The sequence below is a fragment of the Malania oleifera genome, chromosome 3 (assembly GCF_029873635.1).
Source record: "Malania oleifera isolate guangnan ecotype guangnan chromosome 3, ASM2987363v1, whole genome shotgun sequence".
Lineage (NCBI taxonomy): Eukaryota > Viridiplantae > Streptophyta > Magnoliopsida > Santalales > Ximeniaceae > Malania > Malania oleifera.
The window spans coordinates 50,997,965-51,025,051 of NC_080419.1; the positions used below are offsets into that span (position 1 = coordinate 50,997,965).

The 27,087-nt window shown below is 35.7% G+C and overlaps 1 protein-coding gene across 1 annotated transcript; it reads right to left on the reverse strand.

Annotated features, from left to right (window-relative positions):
* Nucleotides 1–310: 310 nt before the first annotated feature.
* On the reverse strand, nucleotides 311–27,087 carry LOC131151647 (alkaline ceramidase-like). Its single transcript, XM_058102927.1, has 4 exons — nucleotides 26,626–27,087; nucleotides 24,587–24,956; nucleotides 1,153–1,321; nucleotides 311–1,046 (listed from the first exon to the last, which is right to left on the reverse strand). Exons 2-4 carry the CDS (start codon nucleotides 24,838–24,840, stop codon nucleotides 702–704), a joined length of 768 nt encoding a protein of 255 aa, XP_057958910.1. The 5' UTR covers nucleotides 24,841–24,956; nucleotides 26,626–27,087; the 3' UTR covers nucleotides 311–701.

Genomic DNA, 27,087 nt, shown 5'->3' on the forward strand with positions numbered 1-27,087 from the left:
TAATTAACCAGCAAAAGCCATTTTTGACAAGGAATTCAAAAGAGCCAACGGTAACTTGGAGGCGTCAAATACCACACCTGCTTCTACAAAAAGCAACAACGAGTGGGCATGAACTTTTGTCCATTTCACAGGTGAACGGATAAATTAGAACCTGGTAGTGAATAAAACGAACTCTGATACATTTGAATTGAACCAAACAAATAAAGTTGAATGGGGAATGAAATTGAATTTATCACATCACTTCATCATTCTACTCTTCTACTCCCATTGCACCCAAAAACCAAACATGACATAAACAAATGCAAGGAAATTGACCAAAAGGGGGGAAAACCCCCAGTCTACTTAAAAGTTCTCCGATCTATATATAGTTGCCATAGAAGACCCTGCACTTTGGCAAATTTAGATTGTCCTGTTTGGCAGACTAGTTCACCTATTGTCTGCCACATTAGAGAGCAAAATTGCTTCAAGAAAACATAAAAATTAAACTCTCACCGACAGCGACTACCAACAGAAACATTTCCTTATGGCACAACGTGACCTGAAACTAAATTTACAATATAAATATGACTAGCATCTAGTCATCATTTACAAACACTTTCCAACGGAAGAATGTTTCAAAAAGATAAAAGAATTTTGGCTGCTCGCTCTCACATGCAAGATGGGAAGAGAAGAGTTTTTATGTCCTCCTGCAAGGGGTTCTATTACTGAGTCTTTGGTTTCTGAATCTTCACGTATGGGAAAACCCCCATGAAGTGGACAACTTTTGGATTCTGTCCCAATTGCTGAGCACGACAAAACATTAAGAATGTGTTCGCATAGTAAGAATTGAAACCCATAAGGACATGCCATAAAGCATGACCCTGGGGGTTGAAATACCCATGAGAAACTTCTTCACAAAACAAACGATCAAAAAGCCAGCAAAAACTCCCCAAAGATATGGTTATCAAATATAACTTTGCAAGCCGCTTTGCAGACAAGTCTTCCGTGTGGATGTAGTACTTGTACATCCGAGGGGTGCAAAGAAGACAAAGTATCACATAATGTACCTTGAGCCAATCCCAAAACGAACAAGTCAGTGGACAATAGCAAATACAGCACCATAAACTTGTACATCTGAGGGGTGCAAAGAAGACAAAGTATCACATAATGTACCTTGAAGGCAATCCCAAAACGAACGAGTGAGTGGACAATAGCAAATACAGCACCATAGAGGAACAAGAAAGTGGGCATTGTACTCCGGTAGTGCCAATCTGGTGAGTACAATATGTAGAAATATAGGAGCATTTCCCATACCATTGGTGTCTCATCACTTTGTTGTTGCCTGAAAATGGCACACAAGTAAACCTCAATTAGGGATCACACGTGCTAGCATTCATTTACTTGAAATGGTTGAGTCAAACAAGGAAGTGGATTTAAACCCTATAGTTTCAACAAAAAACATGCCAAAATTTTCCCCAAGACCCACTGCCCCAGTCAGGCATGGAAAAACCAGGTGTACATTTGTATTAAACATAACAGTTAAATGCATTAACCTCCCAATTTTTTTCAATTTTGCAGTTATTCCTGAGGTTTCAGAATTTGCAGCATCCTCCCTTACGTTTAATTAAAATCACTCACTATACGGCTAGCTGATTGTTAATTGTGGTTCTATGTTTTAACTTACTAGAATGTCTTTTTTTGCCCTAAAACTAGAATGTCATTTGTTATATTAAAACTTCTTGTCTTAAAAAAGTCAAAACTATTAAATTGATGAATTTTCCTTTATACATAGTCTACATGATTTGACATTGAATTTTTCCTTTTTAAAAAATCATTATAAACTTCATACTTTTTATACGGTATTTTTACCCTTACCTTGAGAAAAATGTACCATTAGTACAAAAGGACTAATTTAAATCTTTAATAGTTTAAAATGACAATTCAAAATAATAATTTTTTATAGAAAATTATTATTTAAAAAGTTCGGAATTTTTAAAACAGACATTCCGAAAGCTTAAATCAATAAAATTTTATATAAGAGTAACATTCTCATCTTAAAGACTTAGGAAGAAAAATACAATTTATTAATGGCCAATTAAGAGTAAAGAGTTGACTGCCAAAAGTAAGGGAGTTGACTGCATGTTTGGTAGGAAAAAATGGAACGGCATAAGAGGGAATGGAATTGAATACATCACTTGACTTTGTCACGTTCTCCATTCAAAATTTTCATTTCATTCCTTTCCTATCCCATTCCATTTCGCAAACCAAACATGACATAAATGAAAAGCATGAATCCTTTCCATATTTCTCTAGTAAAGCCCTTACATTAAAGACATCACATCTAATCTACTGAATCCCGCAAGTGAAGTTCAAAAAACAAGAAGATTCTGTCAGCACTTTAACCATCTGTTTGCTCAGTAGGTGGGTGACAGCATTATCTAGAAATCTGAGAATTATGCTTCGTCGACTGGAACAAGATCACAACAATATGGCACATGCTCTAAAATATGATAGATAACCAATAAATTACATAGGTATATTGGTAAAAATATGTAATGGCACTTGTATATTTTAATATTTTATGAAGGATGTTGAAATATTTTTAAATCTAGTTGAGGTTTTAGATTAATAATGACTGAAAATAGAAATATAAAAAAATTCTCCACCTTTACTAATAAAAATATACACCATGCAGGGAAAAAAAATGAATTAGAACTCTAAATCGCTAAATTCAGCATTCTGAAATGAAGAGTACATTGCCTCAGAACACTAATAACAATTTTATTTTTTTGCTAGGGTGTTAGTGTTTTTTGTAACTACTACTATGGTGAGGCATGCACAACAACAACAAAACCAAGCCTAAGTCCCACTAGGTGAGGTTGGTTATATAAATCCTTTTCCACCAATTTATGCAATCATGAACCATTTCTTTTGACAGATTTAGGGCTATTAAATCCTTACTATCTCCTTCCAAGTTATTTTAGGTCTACCCCTACCCCTTCTACTGCCCCTCACAATAACTAATTCACTCTTCCTTACTAGCGCACTATGTGGTCTACGTTGCAAGTGTCCATACCATCTGAGTTGTCCCTCCGTTATCTTATCTTCTATAGTATCTACGCCTAACTTACCGTAAATATATTCATTCCTTAATTTATCTTTCAGTATTATACCACTCATCCATCTAAACATTCTCATCTCAACAACTTTTACTTTTTGGATATTCTGTTTCTTCGTCGCCCAACATTCTAATCTATATGGCATAGCCGGTCTTATAGCCATCCTATAAAACTTCCCTTTTAATTTTAAGGGTATTATATGATCACAAAGCACACTTGAAGTACTTCTCCATTTTACCCAACTTACTTCAACTCTATGTATTACATCATCTTCAATTTCTCCTTCAGCTTGCATAATAGATTCAAGGTATCGAAATCTACAAATGCTATTTATATCTTCATCATCAAGTTTAACTTTGTCTCCAATATTCCTCCTACTATTACTGAAATTACATTTCATATATTCTATCTTATTTCTACTTATCCTAAAGCCTCTAGATTCCAAAGCTTCTCTCCATACTTCTAACTCATCTTCTACTCTGCCCTTAGTTTCATCAATTAATACAATATCATCTGCAAACAACATACACCATGGAACCTCATTTTGAATACTCTTAGTCAGTTGGTCCATCACTACAGCAAAAGGATAAGGGTTCAAAGCAGATCCTTGATGTGCACCTATGGTCATTGAAAATTCTCCAATTTTTCCATCTATAGTCCTTACACTAGTTATTACTCCATCGTACATATCCTTAATAACATCAATATACCTACTACATACACCCTTTTTTTTGTAAAACTCACCATAGAACTTCCCTAGATATCCTATTACATGCTTTCTCTAGGTCAATAAATACCATATGCAAGTCCCTTTTCTTTTCCCTAAACTTTTCCATTAATCTTCTTAAAAGATATAAAGCTTTTGTGGTAGATCTCCCAAGCATAAAACAAATTAATTTTCTGAGACCTTCATTTCTAACCTTAATCTTTGTTCAACTACCTTTTCCCATAGTTTCATCGTATGACTCATAAGTTTAATTCCATGATAGTTATTAAAATTTTGAATATCTCCATTAGTTTTGTATATAGGTATTAAAGTTTTTTTCCTCCATTCATATGACATTTTCTTAGTTTTTATAATTGTGTTAAATAAATTAGTTAACCATAAAATTCCGTTATCACCTAAGCATTTCCGAACTTCAATTGGGATGCTATTTGGTCCTATAGCTTTCCCATTTTTCATTTTTTTTAGTGCAAACTTAACTTCGTTAACTCTAATTTTGCAAATAAATCTCATATTTTTAGTCTTTTCCTCATTTGTCAAATCTAAGTTTAAGCCTTCTATTTGGTTTTCATTAAACAACTTACTAAAGTAACTTCACCATCTTTATTTAATGTCTTCATCCTTAACCAAGACAATATCATCCTCACTTTTTATACATTTTACATTTCTTAAGACCATACTCTTCCTTTTGCTAACTTTAGCAAGTTTAAATATATCTATTTCCCCTTCTTTTGTATCATATCTATCATACAAACTATTATATGATCTGAATTTAGCTTCACTAACGGCATTTTTTGCATTTTTTCTCGTCTTCTTATACTTTTCAAAGTTATCCATGTTTCTACATTTTTGCCACGTTTTATACCAAATTCTTTGTCTTTACGGCCTTTTGGACATCTTTATCTAACCACCAACTTTCTTTTCTATTTGAGAATCTTCCTCTTGATTCACCTAAAATCTTTTTTGCTATTTTTTAACAGAGCTAACTAATCTACTCCAAAGATTATGTGTATCTATCCCATCCTCTATAGTCCAATGGTGAGACACGGCGCAATGAAAATAGGAAATAAGAAAAAGTAAAAGAGATTAAAGGATCAATCTTTACAAAAGGTAAGATTCTCAGAGAGAGAGAGAGAGAGAGAGAGAGAGAGTTGTAACTCCTGCATCCCTATCAAATCCTGCAGTCAATGTTGTCACCAGCCTAAATTGCAAAATTGAAGACAAAAGAGGGCAAGATCCCCATTGACTTTACCACCACATATTGATGTGGTAAGAATATTTCTAATTAGCTCATTTGCACCTTTTAAGCTTATGCATACTTAGATTGCTAGTGACGGCTAAGATGGACAACACCAACGAGAACAACAATCAAACCTTAAGTCACACCATGTGGAGCTAGCTACATGAATCTTCTTATGCTATTTATTCCCCATGATCTAAGACAATATCAGTCTAAGTTATTCTACATCTATCCCTCCCTCTACTACCACTTCAACCTTTTCTTTTTTGGAAAATATGGTGTACGAAGCCCTTTGGACACTTGACTAATCCTCAATGGGATAGTGGGCCCGCCTCTTTACCCTTTCGCCTCCAAGACTCTAATCCTGACATCATACCACTTTGGTAATTTCATTGAAATTTTAGTTGAAATTTATGATTTTGGGAAGTTTTAAACAAAGTTGGTTTTCAATTTTTATTTCATTTTATTTTATTTTTTGTGAAAGTTTAGACAAAATTCTTGATATATCAACTCAAATTAAGAAATTTAGGAAATTTAGAATAACTGGAAAAAAATAGCAAAATTTGGCTTTAAAAAAAAAATCATTCCTAAATAATTTAGTCGTCTATTTTATGGATTGTAAGAAGAGGGACTTGCATATGGTTCTTATTGACCTAAAGAAAGCAAATGATAGTACCTAGGGAAGTTCTTTGGTAGGTCTTAAAAAAGAGGAGGATATGCGGTAGATATATATAACTCATTAAGGATATGTATGATAGAGTAGTGAGTAGTGTTAGGACTGTGAGAGGGGAATCTAATGATTTTTCAATCACAATAGGTGTATATCAAGGTTCTACTTTGAGTCATTATCTTTTACTTTAGTGATCGATGAATTTACTAGGAATATCCACAATGAGATCCCTTGGTGTCTATTGTTTGCAGATAACATTGTATTGATTGATGATAGTAGGAACTAAGTGGAATCTAAGTTAGAACTTTGGAAAACCGCATTATAGTCTAAAGGTTTTAGAATAAGTAGGAATAAGACATAATATATGAAGTGTAGTTTCAGTAATATAAGGAGTAATAGTAGAGAGAAGATTAAACTTGATAATCAAGAAATTAATAGCACTAATAGATTTCAATATCTTAGATTTATTATGCAATCGGAAAGGAAAATTAAAGCAAATGTAATACATAGAATTAAAACAAATTGGGTAAAATGGTGGAGTCCGTCAGGCGTGTTGGACATACTATAGAGTATCCTTAAAATTAAAAGGAAAATTTTGTAAAATGGCTATAAGATTGGCTATATTTTATCATTCAGAATGTTGGACAGTTAGAAACAACATGGTCAAAAAGTAAAATTTGTTGAAATGCGAATGTTAAGAAGGATGAGTGGAATAACATAAAAGATAAAATAAGAAACAAACATATACGCAATAATTTAGGCATAACACTGGTCAAAGACAAGATAAGGAAGGGGCGGCTTAGATATTTTGGGCATTTGAAACACAGACCTAGTTTATCACTTGTGAAGAGTGAGTTAATTATTGTTTCTGACATTAAAAGGGGTAGGAATAGACCTAAAATAACTTAGCATGAGGTTGCAAGTAGGGGTGTACAAAAAATTACAAAAAAACCCAAAACCAGACCGAAACCGAACTAGAATCACAAGCAGTTTGGTTTTTTGATTTCTGATTTCGATTTCAGTTTCCAAAAATGTTAATTTTCGGTTTCGGTTTCAAAATATAACCAAACCGGAAAAAAAAAAAAAAAAAAAAAAAAAAAAAAAAAAAAAATTATTTAAATAAAAAATAAATATATAAATTAATATAATTACTTATATATATATATATATATATATGGGTTGGGGAGTGGGGGACTAGGGTTTCATATTCACTGCTCAGCCAATTGCTCTATTCTCTCTATGAGTCGCTGACACCACTAGGGTTGCATATTCACTGCTCAGCCAGCTGCTCTATTCTCTCTACGAGTATAAATATTTCCTCAGTCCCTGGTATGCCTTGTATAATACTATCCATATCTTCCCAAAATTGTCTCTTAAGATTTTCTGCTAAGCCAACTTGAGGAGCATAAGCACTAATGATATTTATTATCTCTTGTCCTAATACCATTTTGATTTTTATAATTCTATCCCTTTCTCTAATTACATCCACAACGCTATCTTTTAAGTTTTTGTCTATAATAATGCCTACTCCATTCTTATGTTTTTCTTTTCCAGTGTACCAAAGTTTAAACTCTGATTTATCGATTTCTCTAGCTTTCTCCCCCACTCACTTAGTTTCTTGAAGGCAAATTATATTAATTCTTCTTCTAATCATTGTTTCCACAATTTCCATGCTTTTACCCGTAAGTGTCCCTATATTCCAAGTTGCTAATCTAATCCTAGTTTCCTAAACTAACGTCTTTACCTGCCCACGTCCAGAATGATGTAGGAACTCTCACATATTTGACACCATACTCGGGCGCCGACACTGCGCGTCGCTTTGGGGCGACGACCTAGCCCACCCTCACCCACTTTTCGCTACACCCGAGTGGTTCAAGTGCAACCATCATACTTTTTAAATCAATATTATTTTTTATTTTTATTATTTTCATAAATATTTTTTAGTTGTTATTTGATTCAAGGACAAATGTCAGCATTGTTCAATTAGGTGTTTAATTTGTCTTAGGTTTGAAAGTATTAACCAACACTACTTTGAGGTTTTAGTTTTCATTTTTTATAATTCTTGATATCAATACCAAACGACTCCTTAATTTTCTCAACGTTTTTTTTCTTTTCATAATTTCTTAATTATATTATAAGCTTTGCATGTCGCTTAAAATCAAAATCAAAATCAAAATTTTAGTCCTCGCATTAACTCACTCCTCATTGGTGCATAGTTTGGCATACATTGCAAGTGCTCAATCAATCTTAATCATCCTTTCCATATCTTACCTCGTGTAGGTGCTATGGCTAACTCACTATGATTATGTTTATTCTTAATTATCTTTTAGAGTTGCATGCTCATCCACCTAGGATTCTAATTTTAACGACTTTTACTTTTTGGATATGTCATTTCTTGGTTCGAGGGCGGGCCTTAGATCACCGGTAAGGTGGCAACTTTGTGGCCGGTTGGTCATGGGGTCGAGTCCAAGGAAACAGCCTCTCTGCATAAAAGCAGTGATAAGGCTGCACATACTATAACGACTCTCCCCTACCCTTGCAAAGCAAGGAGCCTTGTGGCCTAGAGATGCCCTTTTTCGTTTCTTGGTTGCTCAACATTTTGATTCATATACTAAGCTATATAGCTTTTTTTTTTTTGGATAATAAAAGAAGCTACATTAGATAGAAAGAAGAGAAGGAGAAGGTACAATGTGTGGGGACAAAGAGTTTGCCAAACAAAACAAAAAACAAAAAAACAAAAAAAAAAAAAGCAAAAAACTCAAGATGAAAAAATAAAACTAGACTAAATTAACCAAGGAAACCCCTTTTCAAACCCTTCCAATCATAATTTATTGAGCTCTTCAAACTCGATAACTCTCTTTGACCCTTCATCTTTTGGCTTTTTCCACCACCCAATCACACTTCATTTCCTCTAAAATCAGTCAACTTTAAATCCATTTTATCCAAAAGATATTGAGCTTCTACCTCCTTCATAGGAATCTCCACCGGTGTAGGCAAAATTCCATCACTACGCTGTAAAATATTAACCAACCCATCATTTTCAACAATATATACTCCCTCTAAACCTTCCAGCAGGGGAGGATGAACATAAGATGAATCCCCTAGTTTGTCACAAAAATCAGAAACATAAACATGTTATTCTCAAATCTCAGCTAACATCAATCCCCCAACACAGTCGAACTCACTAGGTATAGTAACTCTCTATATCTGAAAAATACCCCCATTTCTTTATCTCCTTCCCTTTATTTGCCCCATTGCTAGCCCCAATTTCCTTTGCAAAAGAGTCTTCCACAATGCTAAATTCTCCTTTGGAATCTCTACTTATATCTTTGACACTGACTCACTTGATTTTTCTCTCTTATCATCAAACATCTTCCTCATCTCTGCACCCATACAAGCTGCCTTCTGACAAGCATAAATCTTGTTGCTCTCAAATCGGTTAAATTTTGGACAAAAAACATTCGAAATCCCCCCCGAGACAAGAACTTTTTACTCCTTTCCATCCCACCTCTTAATCCCTCTTCGACGCTAGTATCTTCTTTAACATCACAATCTTGTTTCGAAACTAAACTGCTACAATTCTGATTTTGTTCCGAAGCTTGATCATTTCAATTTGTATCTTGGAGAGCCAGAGCCGGAGCCTGTGAAAGAAGTGCATTATCAAAAAGTAAAAAGTCGTCCTTCCCACATATTGATTTCTGAATACTAAGAATGGTATTTTAGGCCGGCCTATTATTAGGATCCAGAAAGGAAGTATCTGAATCACATTGTTCCTTTAGCGTGGAACCCGAAAGATGTGGTCCTCCCTCAATCTCCACATTACTGCCCACAGACTTGCCTAAACATTGGGCCTGCTCAAATAATTGACCCAGTTTAGACAAGAGAGGCATACCTCCTTTTTCAACCATTTGGGCCAGGTACAACACAAGAAATAGACCACTCAGACCACACCTCTTTACAATCTCCTCCCCGAAAACAACCCTAGCTACCTCACAAAGACGCACAGCTCCGCCTAGAATGCTAGCTTCCTTCGCATTCTAGTCAGTTGATTCCGGTTGGTTAGTGTTGAACCTGTCTTCAAGAACCCATAATCCTTCTTCAGTATTGTACCTCCACACCTACAACACTGCTCTTTTCTTCTGACCTCCCTATCCTGATTTTCAGATAGATCTTGACTTTTGTGACCTTCACCTTCCTCTTTTTTACCTTCCTGCAGCACCTGACTCCCCAATCTGGAAAGAGAAGAACCATCTGCAGCTGCCCCTCCAAAATCCTTTTAAAATTCCTTAGCCAATTCGCTGAAATCACTCGCAAAGTGACACCACCCCTCACCCTTTGCACTGCCAAGAATAAATACTGAAAATGTCTTACCTTTCCACCCCAACCCTAACTCCAAACCCTTCCACAGCTTCGTCCACCTAATAGACAACCAAAAATGAGTGATACCCTTGCACATACATCGAAATCCCTTGTCCATCTGACCAAAAACCGACAATCCATCAGCAAACCAGGATGCAGCCTCATGCGAAAACATAATCAACCTGTTTCGGACAACATTATTCTCAATCACAAGCAAAGACGAAACCCCCTACCCTTGTCTAAGTGCAGATTGAAGGATTTTCCTTCCATCTATAGTGTTCGATTCAATATACCCTACAGCAGCAAGCTTCAAAGTAGCATATGCAGATTGTTTCCCGAGGGAGGAAGCGAGAGAATAAGAGAGAGGAACCGAGGCATCCCTGACCTTCCTGCTCTGAGCCCTGAAGATGACCTTTGAAGAAGAATATTTGACCTTGCTAGGGCTTTTTTGTGAATATGAAGCTACAAACTTGCAGCCTTGCACACAGTAGGTTTCCACTACCTTCTAAAATGCTTATCGCTGTACCAACTGGGAAGTATCGCTGCTTCTGGTCTATCTCTGTTGCAGCAACTCCTCTGGTCATTGAAGCAAAACTGGCTACCTTCAAAACCCTAGGGAGATTCATGAGAGAGGGAAGGAAAGTTGTTTTGCGAGAGAGAGAGAGAGAGAGCCCAGAAGCACTGCTAGGCCAGCGTCAGAACATTGCCACCTATCTTTGAAACCCTTTGCGAGAGAAAAGGCCCAGACCTTGTTTCCCAAGAGAAAGAAAGCACTTATCATAGAACATATTATTAGCTATAGAGCTTTTCTTTTAATTTGTTTTTAGATGATAAAACATATCTATTAAAAAGAAAACATAATTACAATGACAAGCGGATAAGAAATCCTCCAATAAAAAGCGCAAAAAACAGAGGAAAAACTAACAAATTACATCAAAGCTGCCTTCCAATCCCTTCAAATATCAGACAGCAAAAGAACCCCCAAACTACTAAAAGAATGAGCCCAAAAAGAAGCAATAAAAATAACTTTCTCCCAAAGCAATCTTGGAGAAGTCCTTCGATTTTAAAAACTCTAGCATTCCTTTCCAGACAAAGCAACCAAAAGATGGTAAAAATAGCAGTCCCAAAATATCCCTTCTCTCTCCTCCTTCCCATAACTCCGAAGCTTCACCATAAAAAAATCCTGAATTGTAGTTGAAGCTACCCAAACCTCACTAGAGTACGAAAACAAATTGTTCCACATGTACTTTTCTACATTACAATGAATAAACAAATGGCTAATAGTCTAATTAGACTAATTGCACAACATACAAATGCCTAGAATAAGGGCTTTGTAAGGCCTCCTAGTTTGTAGCATATCATTTGTGTTGATCTTATTAAGAATTAAAGTCCAAATGAAGACCCAGACTTTATAAGGAATCTTTGCTTTCCAAACAACTTTGTGTAAGAGGAAAGGTCTAGTATTTGTGGGTTTTATGAGATTGGAAAAGAAAGACTTTGAAGAGATCCTAGAGTGACCCCAATCCGAAGTTTTGGATCCTCCTGTGAATTTGGCACCAAAGAATCCAGCACACCCAATAAAAGAGTTAACTCGTCAACCTCTCTTTCATAGAGACATCTAAATTAATGGAATCCCAAGAAAGAGAGCCACCTCAAAAGAAAAGAAAACTGAAATTGGTGCACTGTGAGTATTGGAAAGTCTAAACAGATGGCACCAACAGCTCCAACGAAGACTCACCAACCCCAATGTCCTCCCATAAGTGAATTTTATCCCCACTGCCTGCTTTAAAATGAGTGAGGAAAGAAAAGACTAGCAACTTGGGAAACAAGCTTCCAAGGTCTAGCATGAGTAGCATTACCACTTCCTTTGAAATCCCATCTATTCTTTTGTATTCTGTATTTACTCTTTATTACCTGGTCAGAGGGAATTAGACTCTAAGGGAAACCGCCATAACCATTTCACCCTATTAAGGTTTCTTTAAAACCACATTACCAAAGCCCTCAAACCCCCATCTAACTTAGCCTCATAATCACATCCCAAATAACCAAATGGTCCCTTTTATTCTCACCAATATCCAACCATAGGAAGTCTCTCATAATCTTTTCCAACTACCTTAGCCACCATAGAGGGAATTTTGAAAAGAGATGAACAATAAATAGGAATATTAGCTAAAGAGGCACTAATGAGAGTGATTCTACCCCTAGTGAAAGACAAGCTCTATTACACCCCTCTAATCTATTCCCCGCTCTCAATCAATGGGTCCCAAAAAAAAATTCAATAAAGGGGCACACCCTAAAGGAAGACCAAGATAAGACAAAGGCCAAGCCAAGGTCTCACAATTTTCTAAACATCTAAAAATCTCAAGCTCCCTACTACACAAATTAATACCCACTATACCGCTCTTAGACAGATTAATCTTCGCTGAGAATTTGTCAAAGATTCAACAGAGTTAGAACCTTCTGGAATTTTACAACATTATTCTCATGGAAAAGGATAGTATCATCCACAAACTAAAGATGAGACAGCTCCATCCCCTCTCTCATATAGAAAAGCCACTAATTATGCCCAGGTCCTGGGCTCGAGAAATCATCCTAATACAAACATCTACAATCAGATTAGACAACAAAGGGGATAGTGGGTTTCCTTGCCTTAACCCTCGCAAAACACCAAACCAATCCCTAGGGCCCAGGTGCCCATTATCAGTCATTGACACATTAGCAAAGCTGAGACACCCTCTCATCCACTTGCACCAAAGACACCCAAAACATTTTTCCTGCATAATTTTATCCACAAGGCGCCAATTGACCATGCATATGCTATTTCAAAATCCAACCTAAAAGCCACGCCCTTTTTACCTCTTCTTCTTGCATTCTCTACCACCTCATTTGCTGCCGAAATTGTGTCTAAGATTTGTTGGTCTTTCACAAACGCAGATTGAGCCAAAGACAGCATATCCCCCAACACCTCTCTCAACCTCCTTGAAAGAACCTTAGAAAGCATCTTATAAACACCAGTAACCAAACTAATAGGCCTAAAATCCTTCACCCTCTTGGACCTATCTTTTTTTGGGATGAGAGAAATGAAAATAGATTTGATATTTACACACAACTCCTCCCTTATGAAACTCTTCGAAGAAATTCAGAATGTCCTGTTTCAACACATCCCAACTATCTTGAAAGAAAGCAACCGTGAAGCCAACACTGACCTTCTAACTTCCCCTATTTCAAAAAGTCTCTCTAACCACTTAGCTCCCTCATCCACAGTTGCAATCTAATCCATCCACCATTAACCTATTCCTGCACTCATCACTATACAAACCTTTAAAAAAATCAATGATCCCATCACCAATTTGTTTATCATCTCTCACCACCCTCCCTAACTCTACCTCTAACTCCTTAATAAGACTTCTCCTCCTCCTCCCGTTGGCCACCCTACGGAAAAGCCTAGAATTACAGTCCCCCTACAAACAATCCTCAACTTTTAACACCAACCCCTCTCTTCCCTTAATAGAAGCACCTCAAGATCATTATTTAGGCAAATTATTTTCTTTCTACCTTCCTCCCTCAAAAGGCCATACTCCTCCAATCTATCCGAACAACTTATCTACTCCAAAATATTTTTTTTCCCTCTCAATATCGCCAAACATTTTTTTATTCCAAATATTAAGCTTACATTTGACAAAATTCAATTTCTCATAAGCTTAAAACCCTCCCATCCTTGAACAATTTTTTTTTCCACCAAGCTCTAATAGTATCACAAAATTAAGGTTGAGAAAGCCACATGATCTCAAACCTAAAAGGTTTCAATCCCCACTTAATAGGATTAAAGTCCAAAGGTTTGGGCAATGATCAAAGATAGGCCTAGTCAACACCTCTTGCACAATATTCGAAAACAAATCTTCTCAAGCATCAGTAAAAAGGAATCTACCATTATCCAAAGGGGCATCCCTCAAACCACTATCCCAAATGAAAGAGTCAAAAGATCTCATATGGTCATCCTCAATCCCCCAAACATTCCCTAGAAGTTCTAGTAACATTGAAATCACCCCATATCACTAAACAAGGATTGCAAAGGCCATACAAACTAGCCAACTCTCCAAAAGAACTACTCCTCTACGAGAGTAACGTTGGGCATAAACAAAAGTAAACCACCAATCCCCAACCCCCGTAATCTCAAGTAGCACAAATAAAGAGAAGGAACCTAATACGCAATCCTTACAAGACTCAAGTCCAATATCCCAGGCCACGATTTGACCCCTTGAAGCCCTCTAGGAGGGTAGAGACACCCAATCATTAAATCTATAATCCCAAATAGTTCTAAAAACAAAGGAGTCAACCTCACCTAATCTAGACTCTTGTAAAAACAAAATATTAGGATTCACTCTATTCACCAAGTCTCTAACAACTCTTCTCTTATCTCATCCCCTTCGACCTCTAATGTTCCAGGACAAAATCTTTATTTGGTTACAATATTAGCCCCCAAGCACCTACCCCTTTCTCATTGTTCACTAAGGTCCCTAATCTAACTAATTCGCTACTCAATTATTAGCTTTTTTCCTTTCCTCTTCCCCTCCATCTTAAGCCTAACCATGGTCTTAAATTTCCACGAAATTGTCGAAATTTCCGTCGAAATTTCCGATTTCCGTCACCCTCGAAATCGATATGGCAGTCGATTTCTATCTTGCATAATTTTCGTCGAAATCTCAATGAATCATCCGAAATTTATCGAAATCTCAAAATTTTAGCGAAACTTGTCAAAATTTTAACTATACGATGAAATTTCGTCAAAATTCAAATGAGAAATTTAGGAGTGAAGTGAAATTTCTATCTTTATTTATTTTATCGAAACAAAAGATTATTACAAGTGTTTTTGAATTTATATGAAAAAATAAACTTACAATAACATTTTATTTACCATTCATGTCTAAATTATCATTATTTGTACAACAAATAATATTTAAATGATTTATGAATTTCATTTGTATTAACTGAATATATTTAATGTACATTATCCTGCAAATATGTTTGATACACATACTATTTTACAACTTTTCCACCTCATACAAAACATAGATGTATTTAATTTGTAACATATTAGTCCTAAAACTTATAATATTATGTTTGTTAACCATTTCTAAAGTTTCACAAAGAATTCCGTGCTTTATTACAAATTTCTGTTATTTTTTCAAATCAAAATCGAAATTGACATCGAAATCGAAATTTTCATCGAAATTTTCGTACTTTTGGAGCTTCGAAATTTGAGTCGAAACCGAAATTTAAGACCTTGAGCCTAACCAAATCCCTAGAGGGAGCTATCAAGGAAAAACCCAAATCACCAAGAAGTTCTTGGGCCACCTCGTTTTCTCTCTCATCCCCCAAAAGATCAACAATATTTTGGTTTCCCTCAAATTCTAACTCCTTATGGAACTTCAATAAATCAGAGTTAATATGGGAAAACAGAAAATTAGAAGGGTTACCTGCAGAAGTTGCAATGTTCACCAAGCTTGCTCCTTGATTGCTGCTTCCCAAATCCTTATTTGATGGATTGGTATTTAGAAGAGAACCAAATGGTTCAAATTTTTTGAGAAAGCTAGAGTCTTCAGTAGTTGTGGAGAGACAGGTTCCCTATGAGTTCTTGGCAACATTCAAACCTTGATTTCTCGAACCTAGACAAAGTTTAAGATCTGCTAATGAAGGAGACCCTGAACTTAAGCTTGTGACAATTTCTCCATCCTATAAAAAAAATTTGTGCCTCTAGCCTTGTCTCATTCTTCATCTTCTCTCCTCAATTTATCAACTAGTAATTCATCGGCTTCAAGATCAAAAAAGGATGTTAACTCTTCCCCATTTTTGTAAAATTAAACAAATCATCCTTCTGATTCCATGAATCCACAACCTCTTTTCACTTTTTCCTGTCACGAAAACCTTCCTTTTTATAGCTATTCAAAACTCGAGATTGCTTTCCTATTCTCTCAAACACAATCGAGGCCTCTTCCATCTGATTGTTTGTTTGCTGTGTCTCTGATTCTCCCTCCTCCCTCTTGTTCCCCAGTGTCTTCTTCATCAACCTGTAATTCCTCCAACTAGACCATCGATTTCCTTTCCTTCTCATTCTTTTTTCCTTCTCATTCTTTTGGGCCCAAAAAAAACTTCATGTGAAGAAGAGGGCTCCAGCCCACTGAAATGTACAAAAGCCCAAATACCTCCAACCCAACAAAGCCATAGTCTATGTGAATTTCCATTTGGGCCTTAAAAGAGCCCATATGCTCCAATCTTGTTTTAAACTCTTGGCAATAAGTTGCTCTCCCATTATTGGGCTTAGAATTTGCTGATTTACACCCACCAAAATTATTCACTTTGGACCAATTAAATGTAGGCCCACTATAATTATTCTTTATAGTCCATTTAAAACAAATGTCTTCGTCTCCCCTAAATATACCAGGATTGCCCCAAAAGTATTCCCCTATAATTATGCATATTACATTGAGAATATCCAGAATTCCAACACTGAAATCTCTCGCCACTCCTCCTATTCAAGGTACGGTCAAACTTTCCTAGAATATATTCATTCCTTTATTTTCTTTCTTGGATTCCTTTGCTGGAGTTCCTCCCAATCTGCTGTCCCTTGCCAGAAACATTCTGACCTTTTGCTTCTCCTACCTCCGGGGCAATCTAGTTACTCTCCCTGAGATGCTGTTCAACATTCCCAGCAACACATATTTGATACAACTTTTCTATAAGCAGTCTCTTCTCCCTTATGAATTTCCTTCCACAATTGCATGATTTGTTGAAGTTGTTGGCTCTCAATCTTAGCATAAAAAAATGGTTTTGTGCACTAAGGGCCTTTATCCATGGGTTCTTGGTTTTGATAAAGAGAAAACAGTGTAAATGTGTGGTCAGCCAAGTCCTTTCTTCTGTGGACAGGAAAAAATATGGTAGAACTGTTTTCCTTTCTTCTCTGTAATTAGAAAAACTCGCCACTGTCTGCAAAAGAGAAAAAGCTTATTGCCTGACCAGCAATTGACCTCCTGCATTCTACCACCAATCTAAACCTATTCAGCTTAACATCTTCATCGGGGGAGTAGCAAAATTGTTTTTCGACTTTTTGGAAAAGCAACTTCACCAGAGGATCATAGATAAATCGTGTGTCAACTTGACATCAAAGTGACTTTGCTGTAGATGCAGAGAGATATCAACTTGAGCAAATAACTTCACTGGAGGATCAGATAAAAAATGTTAGAAAAATGTATCAACTCAACTGTGACGATAAAACATGTTTGAAGCACCTATCCAATTTAGCCAAACCTACTTTAATTCAATGTACAATGTACCACATCTTCAAATTGTCTATCAATTTGCATAATAGATCCCAAGTATTGAAATCTACTTGAGCTAACAATTTTCTAACCATCAAGTTAATCTTTTCGCCAATTTTCCTCCTAAAATGACTAAAATAACATTGGCATATTTTGTCTTCTACTTTTCTTAAAACCTCTAGATTATAAAACTTCTCTCCTAGTTCCAACTTAGATTCTATTCAACCTCTAGTTTCATCAACATAAACCATAGAACCTCATTTTGTATATTCCTATTAAGGGGCTTTTGGTAAAATTCAGTGTCAAGCATGGTTTTAAATTTCCATGAAATTGTCAAAATTTCCGATTTCCATCACCCTAGAAATTGAAATGGCAGTTGATTTCTGTTTTACATAATTTCCATCAAAATATCAACGAATCATCCGAATTTTAGTGAAACTTGTCAAAATTTTAACAATAGAATTAAATTTTCTCGGAATTCAAATGAGAGATCTAGGAGCCATGTGAAATTTCTCTCTCAATTTATATATTTTTTATTGAAACAAAAACATTATTACAAGGGCTTTTAAAATTATATGAAAAGAAAAAAAAAAAACTTGCAACAACATTCTTTATCAAAGCATTCATGTCTAAATTATCATTATTTGTATATAAAATATTTAAATAAATTAGGAATTCCATTTGCATTAACGGAATATGTTTAATGCACGTCATCTTACAAATATAATTGATACAAAAATTATATTACAACTTTTCGACCTAATACACAACACAGATGTGTTTTACCTATAATATATTAATCCTAAAACTTATGTTATTACATCCATTAACCATTTCTAAAGTTTCATAAAAGAATTCCATGATTTATTACTAAATTCCATCTTTTTTTTTTCGAAACGAAATTGAAATCAAAATAGAAATTTCTGTACTTTTGGAGCTTTGAAATTTGAGTCGAAATCAAAATTTAAGACCTTGGTGTCAAGTGCTAAACACTAAGTCTCAATCTGGTTCTATAACCAAGGTCCAAATTTTCGCTTGAAAAAGTCTCTAAATCATCTTAGTTGCTTTGTATATAATATCTCAATATGTGCTATTTTCTAATTTTAACCCTCTAAACTGTTTAGAATAGAACTATTTGGTAAAATTAAAGGGATGGCTGCATAAACCTCCCTGACTCTTTCCAACACTCCACTGGCCTCTGCGCCATTTGGAAATCCCACACCAACTGGATGGACTGTGTTGCTGTCTCCTCCGACAACTCAGAGATCCACTACTTTGTTCGCTGCGATATCTTTGTCTAGCGCAACACTATCACCTACCCTTGAGTGGATCCACGGCCTAAAGGACATCCTCTAGCCGCCCACTCCCATCATGCCAATGACCCCTCTATCAAGATTGAGGCCACCTTCTTTGACCATGAGAAAATCAAGCATCTCATTGAGCCAAGTCCAATGATCATCCCCCAGCATCACCATCCCCAGCCATAGCCTTGGTGCTGCCCTGGCCTCCTCTATCACTACAATATTGCTGAGATGCGCGTCAATGTTGCCCAAAATTACAGCGGGTCCAAGACCAGGATTTTGATCACCATCTTCTACTTCTCCAGCCCATATGTGGGCAACCTCAAGTTCGAGAAATGGTGTGGTGAGCTCGTGGTGAAGGTGCTGCAATGTTCACATGCACAATTGTCATCAAAATACCTACTTTGTTGGAGGCGTTGGATGACCAGCGGCAAAGGCCTCTCATGTGCAGTAACAATTATGGGAGGGAGATAAGATTCCATTTGGTTCTTGAGCTTTTTGTACTTTTCTTTTTATTTTTCATAAGGGGTAATGGAAATAGACCTCTGAATTTTTCCACTTATTGAATCAGATCAGAATGTGTCAATTTCGATCAAAGCAATTTAAGGAACTAAGAACTGCCACGAATTCTTTGATGTTTTGGTGAATTGATTCGGACTTTACCTTTATTAAGAGGACAATCAAATCAAACTAAAGGGCCCCTAAGTTCATTTATCACTGAAGCAAACATACAAGGGTTAAAGCAAATCCTTGATATACACCTATTATGAGGGGAAACCCCCTAGATGCCCTATGTGTAGTCCCAACACTACTCATTACTCTATCATACGTATCAACACCTATAAACCTACTAAATCTTTTTTTTCAAAGAACCCAGCATAAAACTTCCCAAGAACCCTTTTATAGGCTTTCTTCATGTAAATGAAAACCATGTGAAAGTCCATCTTTTTTTCCCTAAACTTTTTCATTAATATTCCTAATATATATATACAACGTTTGTAGTTGATCTCCCTAGCATAAAGCCAAACAGATTTTGTGAAACCTTCATTTCCAATTGTTACCTTTATTCAATTATCCTCTCAGATTCATTGCATGATTCCTAAGTTTAATTCCATGATGGCTATTACAATTTTGAATATCACATTTACTTTTGCACACAGGTATTGAAGTGTTTCCTTCATTCATCTTGCATTTTTGCAATCCTTATAAATTTATTAAATAAACTGGTTATCCATATCATTCATTATCACACAAGCATTTTCAAAATTCAATTGGGATGCCATCTAGTCCATTAGCTTTTCCATCTTTCATCTTGGTTAACACATACTTAACTTTATCAACTCTGATTTTGCAAATAAATCACATTTTTTAGCATTTTCCTCACTTGTCAATCCTATGTTTAAGCCATCTAGCTGGTTTCATGAAATATATTATTAAAATAAGTTTGCCATCTTCTCTTAAATCTTCTATTTTTTAGTCTCTTCTCTAGCTCGAGCAAGTTTATAAGTCCTTTTCCCTTTTTTTTATACATCTGATACTATTATATGCTCTAAGTTTATGTTCAACAACTTTTTCTACATCTTTTTTTGTCTCTTTATACTTTTTCTACATCTTTTCTTGTCTCTTTATACTTCAAAGTATTCCACATTTCTATATCACTGCTAGCTCGCAAACCATTCTTTTTTGTCTTAACTGCTTTCTAGGTGTCATTACGCCATTTCTTAGTATCTTTACTAGTCATGCATCTTCCTTATATTCACCTAAAACCTCATTTTCTATCTCTTTAATAGTACTAGCTATCCTATTCCAAAACAATGCATGTCAATGTTATCTCCTATTGTCCCATCTTATATCAATTTATCTTTACATTTTATCACATTTAAGTTTACCTATTACTTTTGTTGTATTGATCTCCATTACGCATGCTCACTGTTTTGTAATTGAATGTTCACCTGAAATAACTCTACAATCCTTACGTGGTAACTGACCTACCTTCGCAGTCAAGAAAAATCTATTTGACTTTTATTTTGTTGATGCTTGAAGGTTATAAAGTATTCCTCTCTTCTTAAAACAATCATCATTATACAATCAAGTGGCATAGCAAACTATAAGATCATATCACCTCTCATTTTTATCTCCATATCCATGTCCTCCATATATCCTCTTCTAACACCTTTATTATCCTATCAGGTTTAACCAAAACCTGTCACTAGACTGGAGCAATTAACATCTCATAACCGGAAATGAAGTGAACCAATACTGATGGGTAAATAATATATGTAAATAACAAGAAATACGCACATGCACACTAAGACAGTCAACACACCAGCTTCAAATTATTTGATCGACTAATAAGCTTAAATAATATTTTAGAAAAACAAGTCATACAAATTTTATTTAGATATCCGTTAGTGATTTCTTTGGCTTTATTTGGTTAAAATAAGTGATTTCAACCAACATCATTGTAATATTTATATGGAATAATTGTTAAATATTATTTTTGTTCCATACATATACACCTGCATATAAATAATATATATTTTATGAGTCAACATCACGGTTTGACCCACTTATCCGACCAGTTCAACCCACCCAATGACTCCACAACATCAGTCATTGCCTGGCTTTTAAAACCAAGGTCTTTTCCAATTTGTCCATTCAAATTGACTTTCGTGAATATTTTCTCACTCCTTGATATTTCATGTATAACATCATCCATATTTTTCCAAAATTACATTTTAAGGTTTTCTGCTAAGCCTATTTTAGGAGAATAAGCACCACTAGCACTAATTGTCTCCCATCCTAAGACTATCTTGATTTTTACGATTCTATTAACTCTTGTAACATGTACAATACCATTTTTATATCTGTCTACAAAGATGCCTACACCATTCTCATGTTTTCTTTCACGATATATCAAAGCTTAAATCCTGATTTTTCAATTTCTGTATCTATTTTTCCTTACCCGCGCTGTTTCTTCAAGGAAAATTATGTTAAATTTCTAGCTCCATTTGTTTACTAGTAAGGGTTCATACGTTCCACAATGTTGATCTAACCCCAGTCTCTTGGGACTAGCTTTTTTACTTGCCCATGAGAATGATGCAAGAAACCTCGCATATTTGATGCAATACCCAAATGCTCACACAGTGTGTTGCTTTGGGGTGACAATCGGGCCCATCCTTAACCATTTTTCACTGCACTTGGGCAGTAGAAGTACGTAGGGGCCACCATAGTGGATGAAAAGGATTCACTTCATAGAGATTTGAAAAGTTTTAATTTGGTGGTCACCTACCAAATGTAACCCACCACCTTTACTTAGGCTTGGGGCTGACTGTGCGTGGAAAGAATTAAGGCGTAGTTACCCCCCCCCCCCCTGTGGCTTTTCAAAAGGACCTTTTAAAATGGAGCTTTTGATATTATTTTAAAAATGTTTGGGCCCCCTGTTAAAAAGTAGCTGTTAGAAAGAAAAAAACTAGCTTTGAGTGTTTGGTAAAAAAGTTGTAAGGTACCTAAAAGTATTTAAAATGACTAAAATACATATGTATTTTTAGGAAATATAATTGATGCATTGATTTCTAGTCATGCCCAATAACCACTTCGGCATGCCCACTCGCTGCTTACTAGGACACAGCATCTTGCAAAAATGCAAGGTAAGGCCACGTACAATAGATCCATCATGGGCTGCCCCTTCCCTGGACCCGCATACACGGGAGCTTTGTGCACCGTTTTTTTTTTATAATTAATGCACTGATAGTTTTGTAATATTTGAAAAAAATTAAGGACAACAATGGAATTGAATAATTTCTTGGAGAAAAAGTTAGCTTTTAACTTTTAAAAACTTCAAATCTATAACTTTTAAAAGCTCACCAAAAAAGCTAAAAGCTGGCTTTCAAAAGCTGAAAAAGTTGTTTACCAAACATGTGTGACGCATCTTTTACTTTTGAAAAGGAAAAGTTGAGGCAAAAAAGGGGGGCCAAACTCACCCTAAGATCCCTAGCTTGGATGGACAAAATATTTAATTTGAGTATCCACTAGAAAATTATAAGATGAGCACCAAACCAAAACTCTTTAAAACGAACAGGAAAATAAAGGTATTAGTATATGAACAGTAGTTGTAATCGTTAAACATTTCATAAAAATATAAATGTAAAACCTTAAACTTCATCACTGTAAAAGAAATTGCACATCATATGCAAATCAGTCATTTCAAAGTCAAATTTCATATCATATTCTTTTTTAAACTTTTTATTTTGAAAAACAAAGAATTGTATTAAAGGAAGAAAGAAGTTACATATCATAATCAGCATCATCCTCATTAAAAACAGAGTGTCACAGCACCTGATAAAAAAACTCAATGTTGGTCTGCACATGATTCTCATTCAAGTTCAAACCATCAAGAGCCATAACCCATGTTCTACAAACATTTCCATGCTAACTGCGTCAAAAAGTTATTGCCTCTGTCACTTTTTATTCACGGCCTTCATCATATGGCTAACCACTGATTCCATGTTGTACTCCTTTTGTTTGGTCCCAAAAGGGGACCTTACACATAGCATTGAATTCCTATATGGCACAATTTTAACCCTATTCTCCACAATTTGACAACAACCTTACCATCTTCTTTTTGTCAGACAGCTTTTTAGGCTCGCCTCTTCAAAATCCATCCTTCTTCATAATAGATGACTACTTACAGCACTTGCAGTGAATAAATTTCAAAAAAATAAATTCAAATTATAAGTATATAACAATTCTACACAGTACTTGGAGCAACAGGAATTTACTATTAGAATTGGGCTTGAGACAGTAGAAAATTGCTTCTAGATTTAGCATGTTTCTCTTTTCTTGAAGCATGTATCCTGAAGAAGGCTCAAACAGAAAAGTTACCACTTACAACTCTAGATAAATATTGTTTGTTCTGCAAGTTTATTTCACATTTTTGAAAGGGTAGAATTCATGTATTATCACATCCCCACATCCCCCCGGCCCCCAAATTAAGTTTGCCCCATTTTCCCACTTGTTATCATATTCAAAAAACAAAAGGAAAAAAAAATGGAAGGCTGGAACAGCAAAGACCCAAAAGAGTAAAAGGCAACCTAACAGCTGGAATAAAAAGTACAAACCTGTCAACAATAATGATGAGGATAAACATGTCAGCTTGCAAAAGTGTTCTCTCTAATAACGGCAATAAGCATGATGGAAGAAGCAACGGAATTTGGAGCTTCTAAATTGCAAAGGTGCTAACTTCTGTTTATTATCATCACTGTAATGATGGCAATAAGCATGTGCAAAAGTGTTCTCTTTAATTTGTTTACAACACTCATTAAAACGTGAAATGTTACAAAACACATTTTCAGATACTAAATGCTGATGCTCTATGTTAAAACCCAGAACCACATAAGTGAACAGAGTTTCGCAAACAATATTCAAAAATCTTCTGCATACAAAACTTTGAAATATGTTGTGTATGCACATATGTATCATAGGGTTATCTAGAAAAACATACGTTATGCACATTCTGCTAGCATCAAGAGATTTCAAACAAATGATTTGTACAAAACACAACAAAGATGAAAACTAGTGAGCTCTATATGGATTAAGAATCAGTCTTTAAGATGGCAACACTGGAGGAAAGGGTTTTTTCTGTTTTATTTTCTTCATTTTGTTTTCCCTTTTACTTTTGCCCTGACAAGAAGGGGATCAGATGAGTTTGATATGAAAGGAAGTAAAGAATTTACCCCTCTCAAGAGAATTATGAAAATACAAATAAGATCAGGCACAACCCTAAAAATAAGTTCTATTTTTGTGGCCAACTTGGTCATCAAAATCTACCAAATACGCAATTCAATACCACAGTTGGCTAGAAGACAGAAATACTTACACATGTTGCAAAGTGGCATGGAACAGCATGCTTCCAATGGCAAGTATCATATTAGATATATGAAGAACACTAAATCTTTTCTCAAACCGTTGTCTCAAGGCATTTATAAGGCCAATGAGTGCCAAGAGAATTCCAGGGATATTTGATATGGTGTTAAAAAACTCAGCAATGTAAGAAGAGTGTGCATAATTCTTCTCACACCACTCAGTGGTAGAAGTGACAGGCCCCCAGAAACTGGATATTCCATCTGCCATTCTTAAATATATTGCCAACTTCTGAGCTCTGAATTCACTCAAAGCACTGCACTTAAAATCTTGCAGGGTTCATAAGATTTCCGATTCATGTTCCTGAGAAAAATAAGCTGACAGACCTACATAAACATGGAAACAAAATGAACAATCAACTTGATTTAGGGTAAAGAAAGTAATTCTGCTCGGATAAAACCACTTGATAGCCGAGATTTAGCGAACACTTGGGTTGAAGCTAAATCAAACAAAGTTATTTAACAATTAACAAGAGAAATTTTCAAACTAAAGTTCAAATCAGATGACCTAAAAAGGAATGTGCAAGCTCATCAATCTAACAGGTAACAAATGATATACAACAACATGCCATCTTTCAACTGAACAAAAATAATGGTATATGCTAAATAAATATTCAAAAACAAAGCTTCAATATAACGATTATGACCCAATTAACGTCGAGGATACTATTAACGAATTGCATAGGCTGAGGCATAAGAAAGATCTTAAAAATATTACTTCAACAATAATAGTGAGCCCCAAATCAAGTTGAATGGAGAAAATGGATACATAATCAGCATTACAGTCGGTCAAAGTTTGGTCAATGCCTGATGTATGAAACAAAGAAATCTGCTTTACTAGATTGTCCCAGTAACATTTGAGAGCGGGCAGATGGGTTTTCACAGGCCTAATATAGTTCTACACGAAAAATGACATTAAGATATTGCATTAAAATGATCAAAAATTAAACCAACTAAGTTAGAAATAGGAACCATACAATAATTAATTCAAGTACATGATTACTACGCATCTCTACGTTACTAGTTTAAGAAAAGTAAAATTTCGGCACATCTAGAGCAAGAAAATGTCCTTTTGTCATGATGTTTTTTCACATACTAAATGGCAAAACATTTTACTAATATCACAAGCTCAAAGTATCATCAACATTACAAGGACTGCCAAGCAATTTTTTCTGGTGTTAGGTCGTTGGTACATTTCAAATGCACTATTCACACAACTAAACCCTGTGGCTGTTAAAGCACATTCATATCATCAACCAAACTCACATCCACATACTGCCTACCTTCAATCTTGTACCAAAATGAGTACCATCATCCCAATTAATATCAAAAGGGTCATTCCGACTTGAGTTCATAGAGGCTCCTAATACACTGTACAGATCACCAGTATAGCTTGCATTTGAGTTCACATGCCATTGTAACACTAAGAAATTTTTTCGGATAATTTTACTCAAAACTATCACTTTACTCCCTAATAAATAACAAAAAGCAACAACAAAATAATCTTCCAATCCCACACATGGACACAGCCACATATCCAAGTGTCCTAAACCCTCAAAACCCTATTGTTCCAATTGTCTTGGTAACACCACTTTAAATCCCGTCTGAAGATTCTACGCATGGAGTAAAATTTCCCAAGTTAACTTCACATTAAGCAAATCCGATTGGAAAAAAAAAAAACACACACACACACACAACCACAACACAACGTATTATAAAAATCTCTGTCCACATAACACACATTATGCCAGATTTGCCAATGGTCGAATTCCACTAGAAAATGTATCCACAAAAAAAAAGGGGGGGGGGGGTGGAGGGGTGTGGGAAGCAAAGAAAATAAAAGAAAAGACAGTAACGTAATTCTCTCTGATGCTTCATAAGGATCACAAAACAATTGTTATCTCAAAAATGCAAGGAATAACCAAACACATCAGTATTTCAAAAAAGTTGAGCAAAGAGCAACCATTAAAAGCAGAATGAAGAAACAAAAACTAACCTTCCGAAGCAGATCTGCGCTGCCGGCATTATACTTTTCCAATTGATTTGTTCTCTCAAACAGTGATATTTCTCCGCAAGATCTCTCTCTCTAGAATATGGGCTCGTAGGAGGGGTGGGGGGAATTGCAGAAGCAGATTTCGTGGGAAGTGCGTGGGCTAGGCGTGGGTCAGCATTTATGAACTGGCACGTGCGAGGGGCCGACTTCGTGTGTAGAATATTCGCCGTTGGATTGGATTTACAAAACGAAACTTCGGAACCATGTTATTCCGGCGTCGGCAGAGAATGAAGCTTGCGTGTTGCCCCCACATTCGCCAGGCAGACAACCGACACGCCTCATTTCGCTGAAGAGTAGATTTATTCCTGACAAGAGCGTAATTTGGAGTCGACTCTGTTTCACACATTAAAAATTTAGGTCTTTCTCAATGGACCATAGTCCTCCGATCGGTCCCTCCAACCCAAC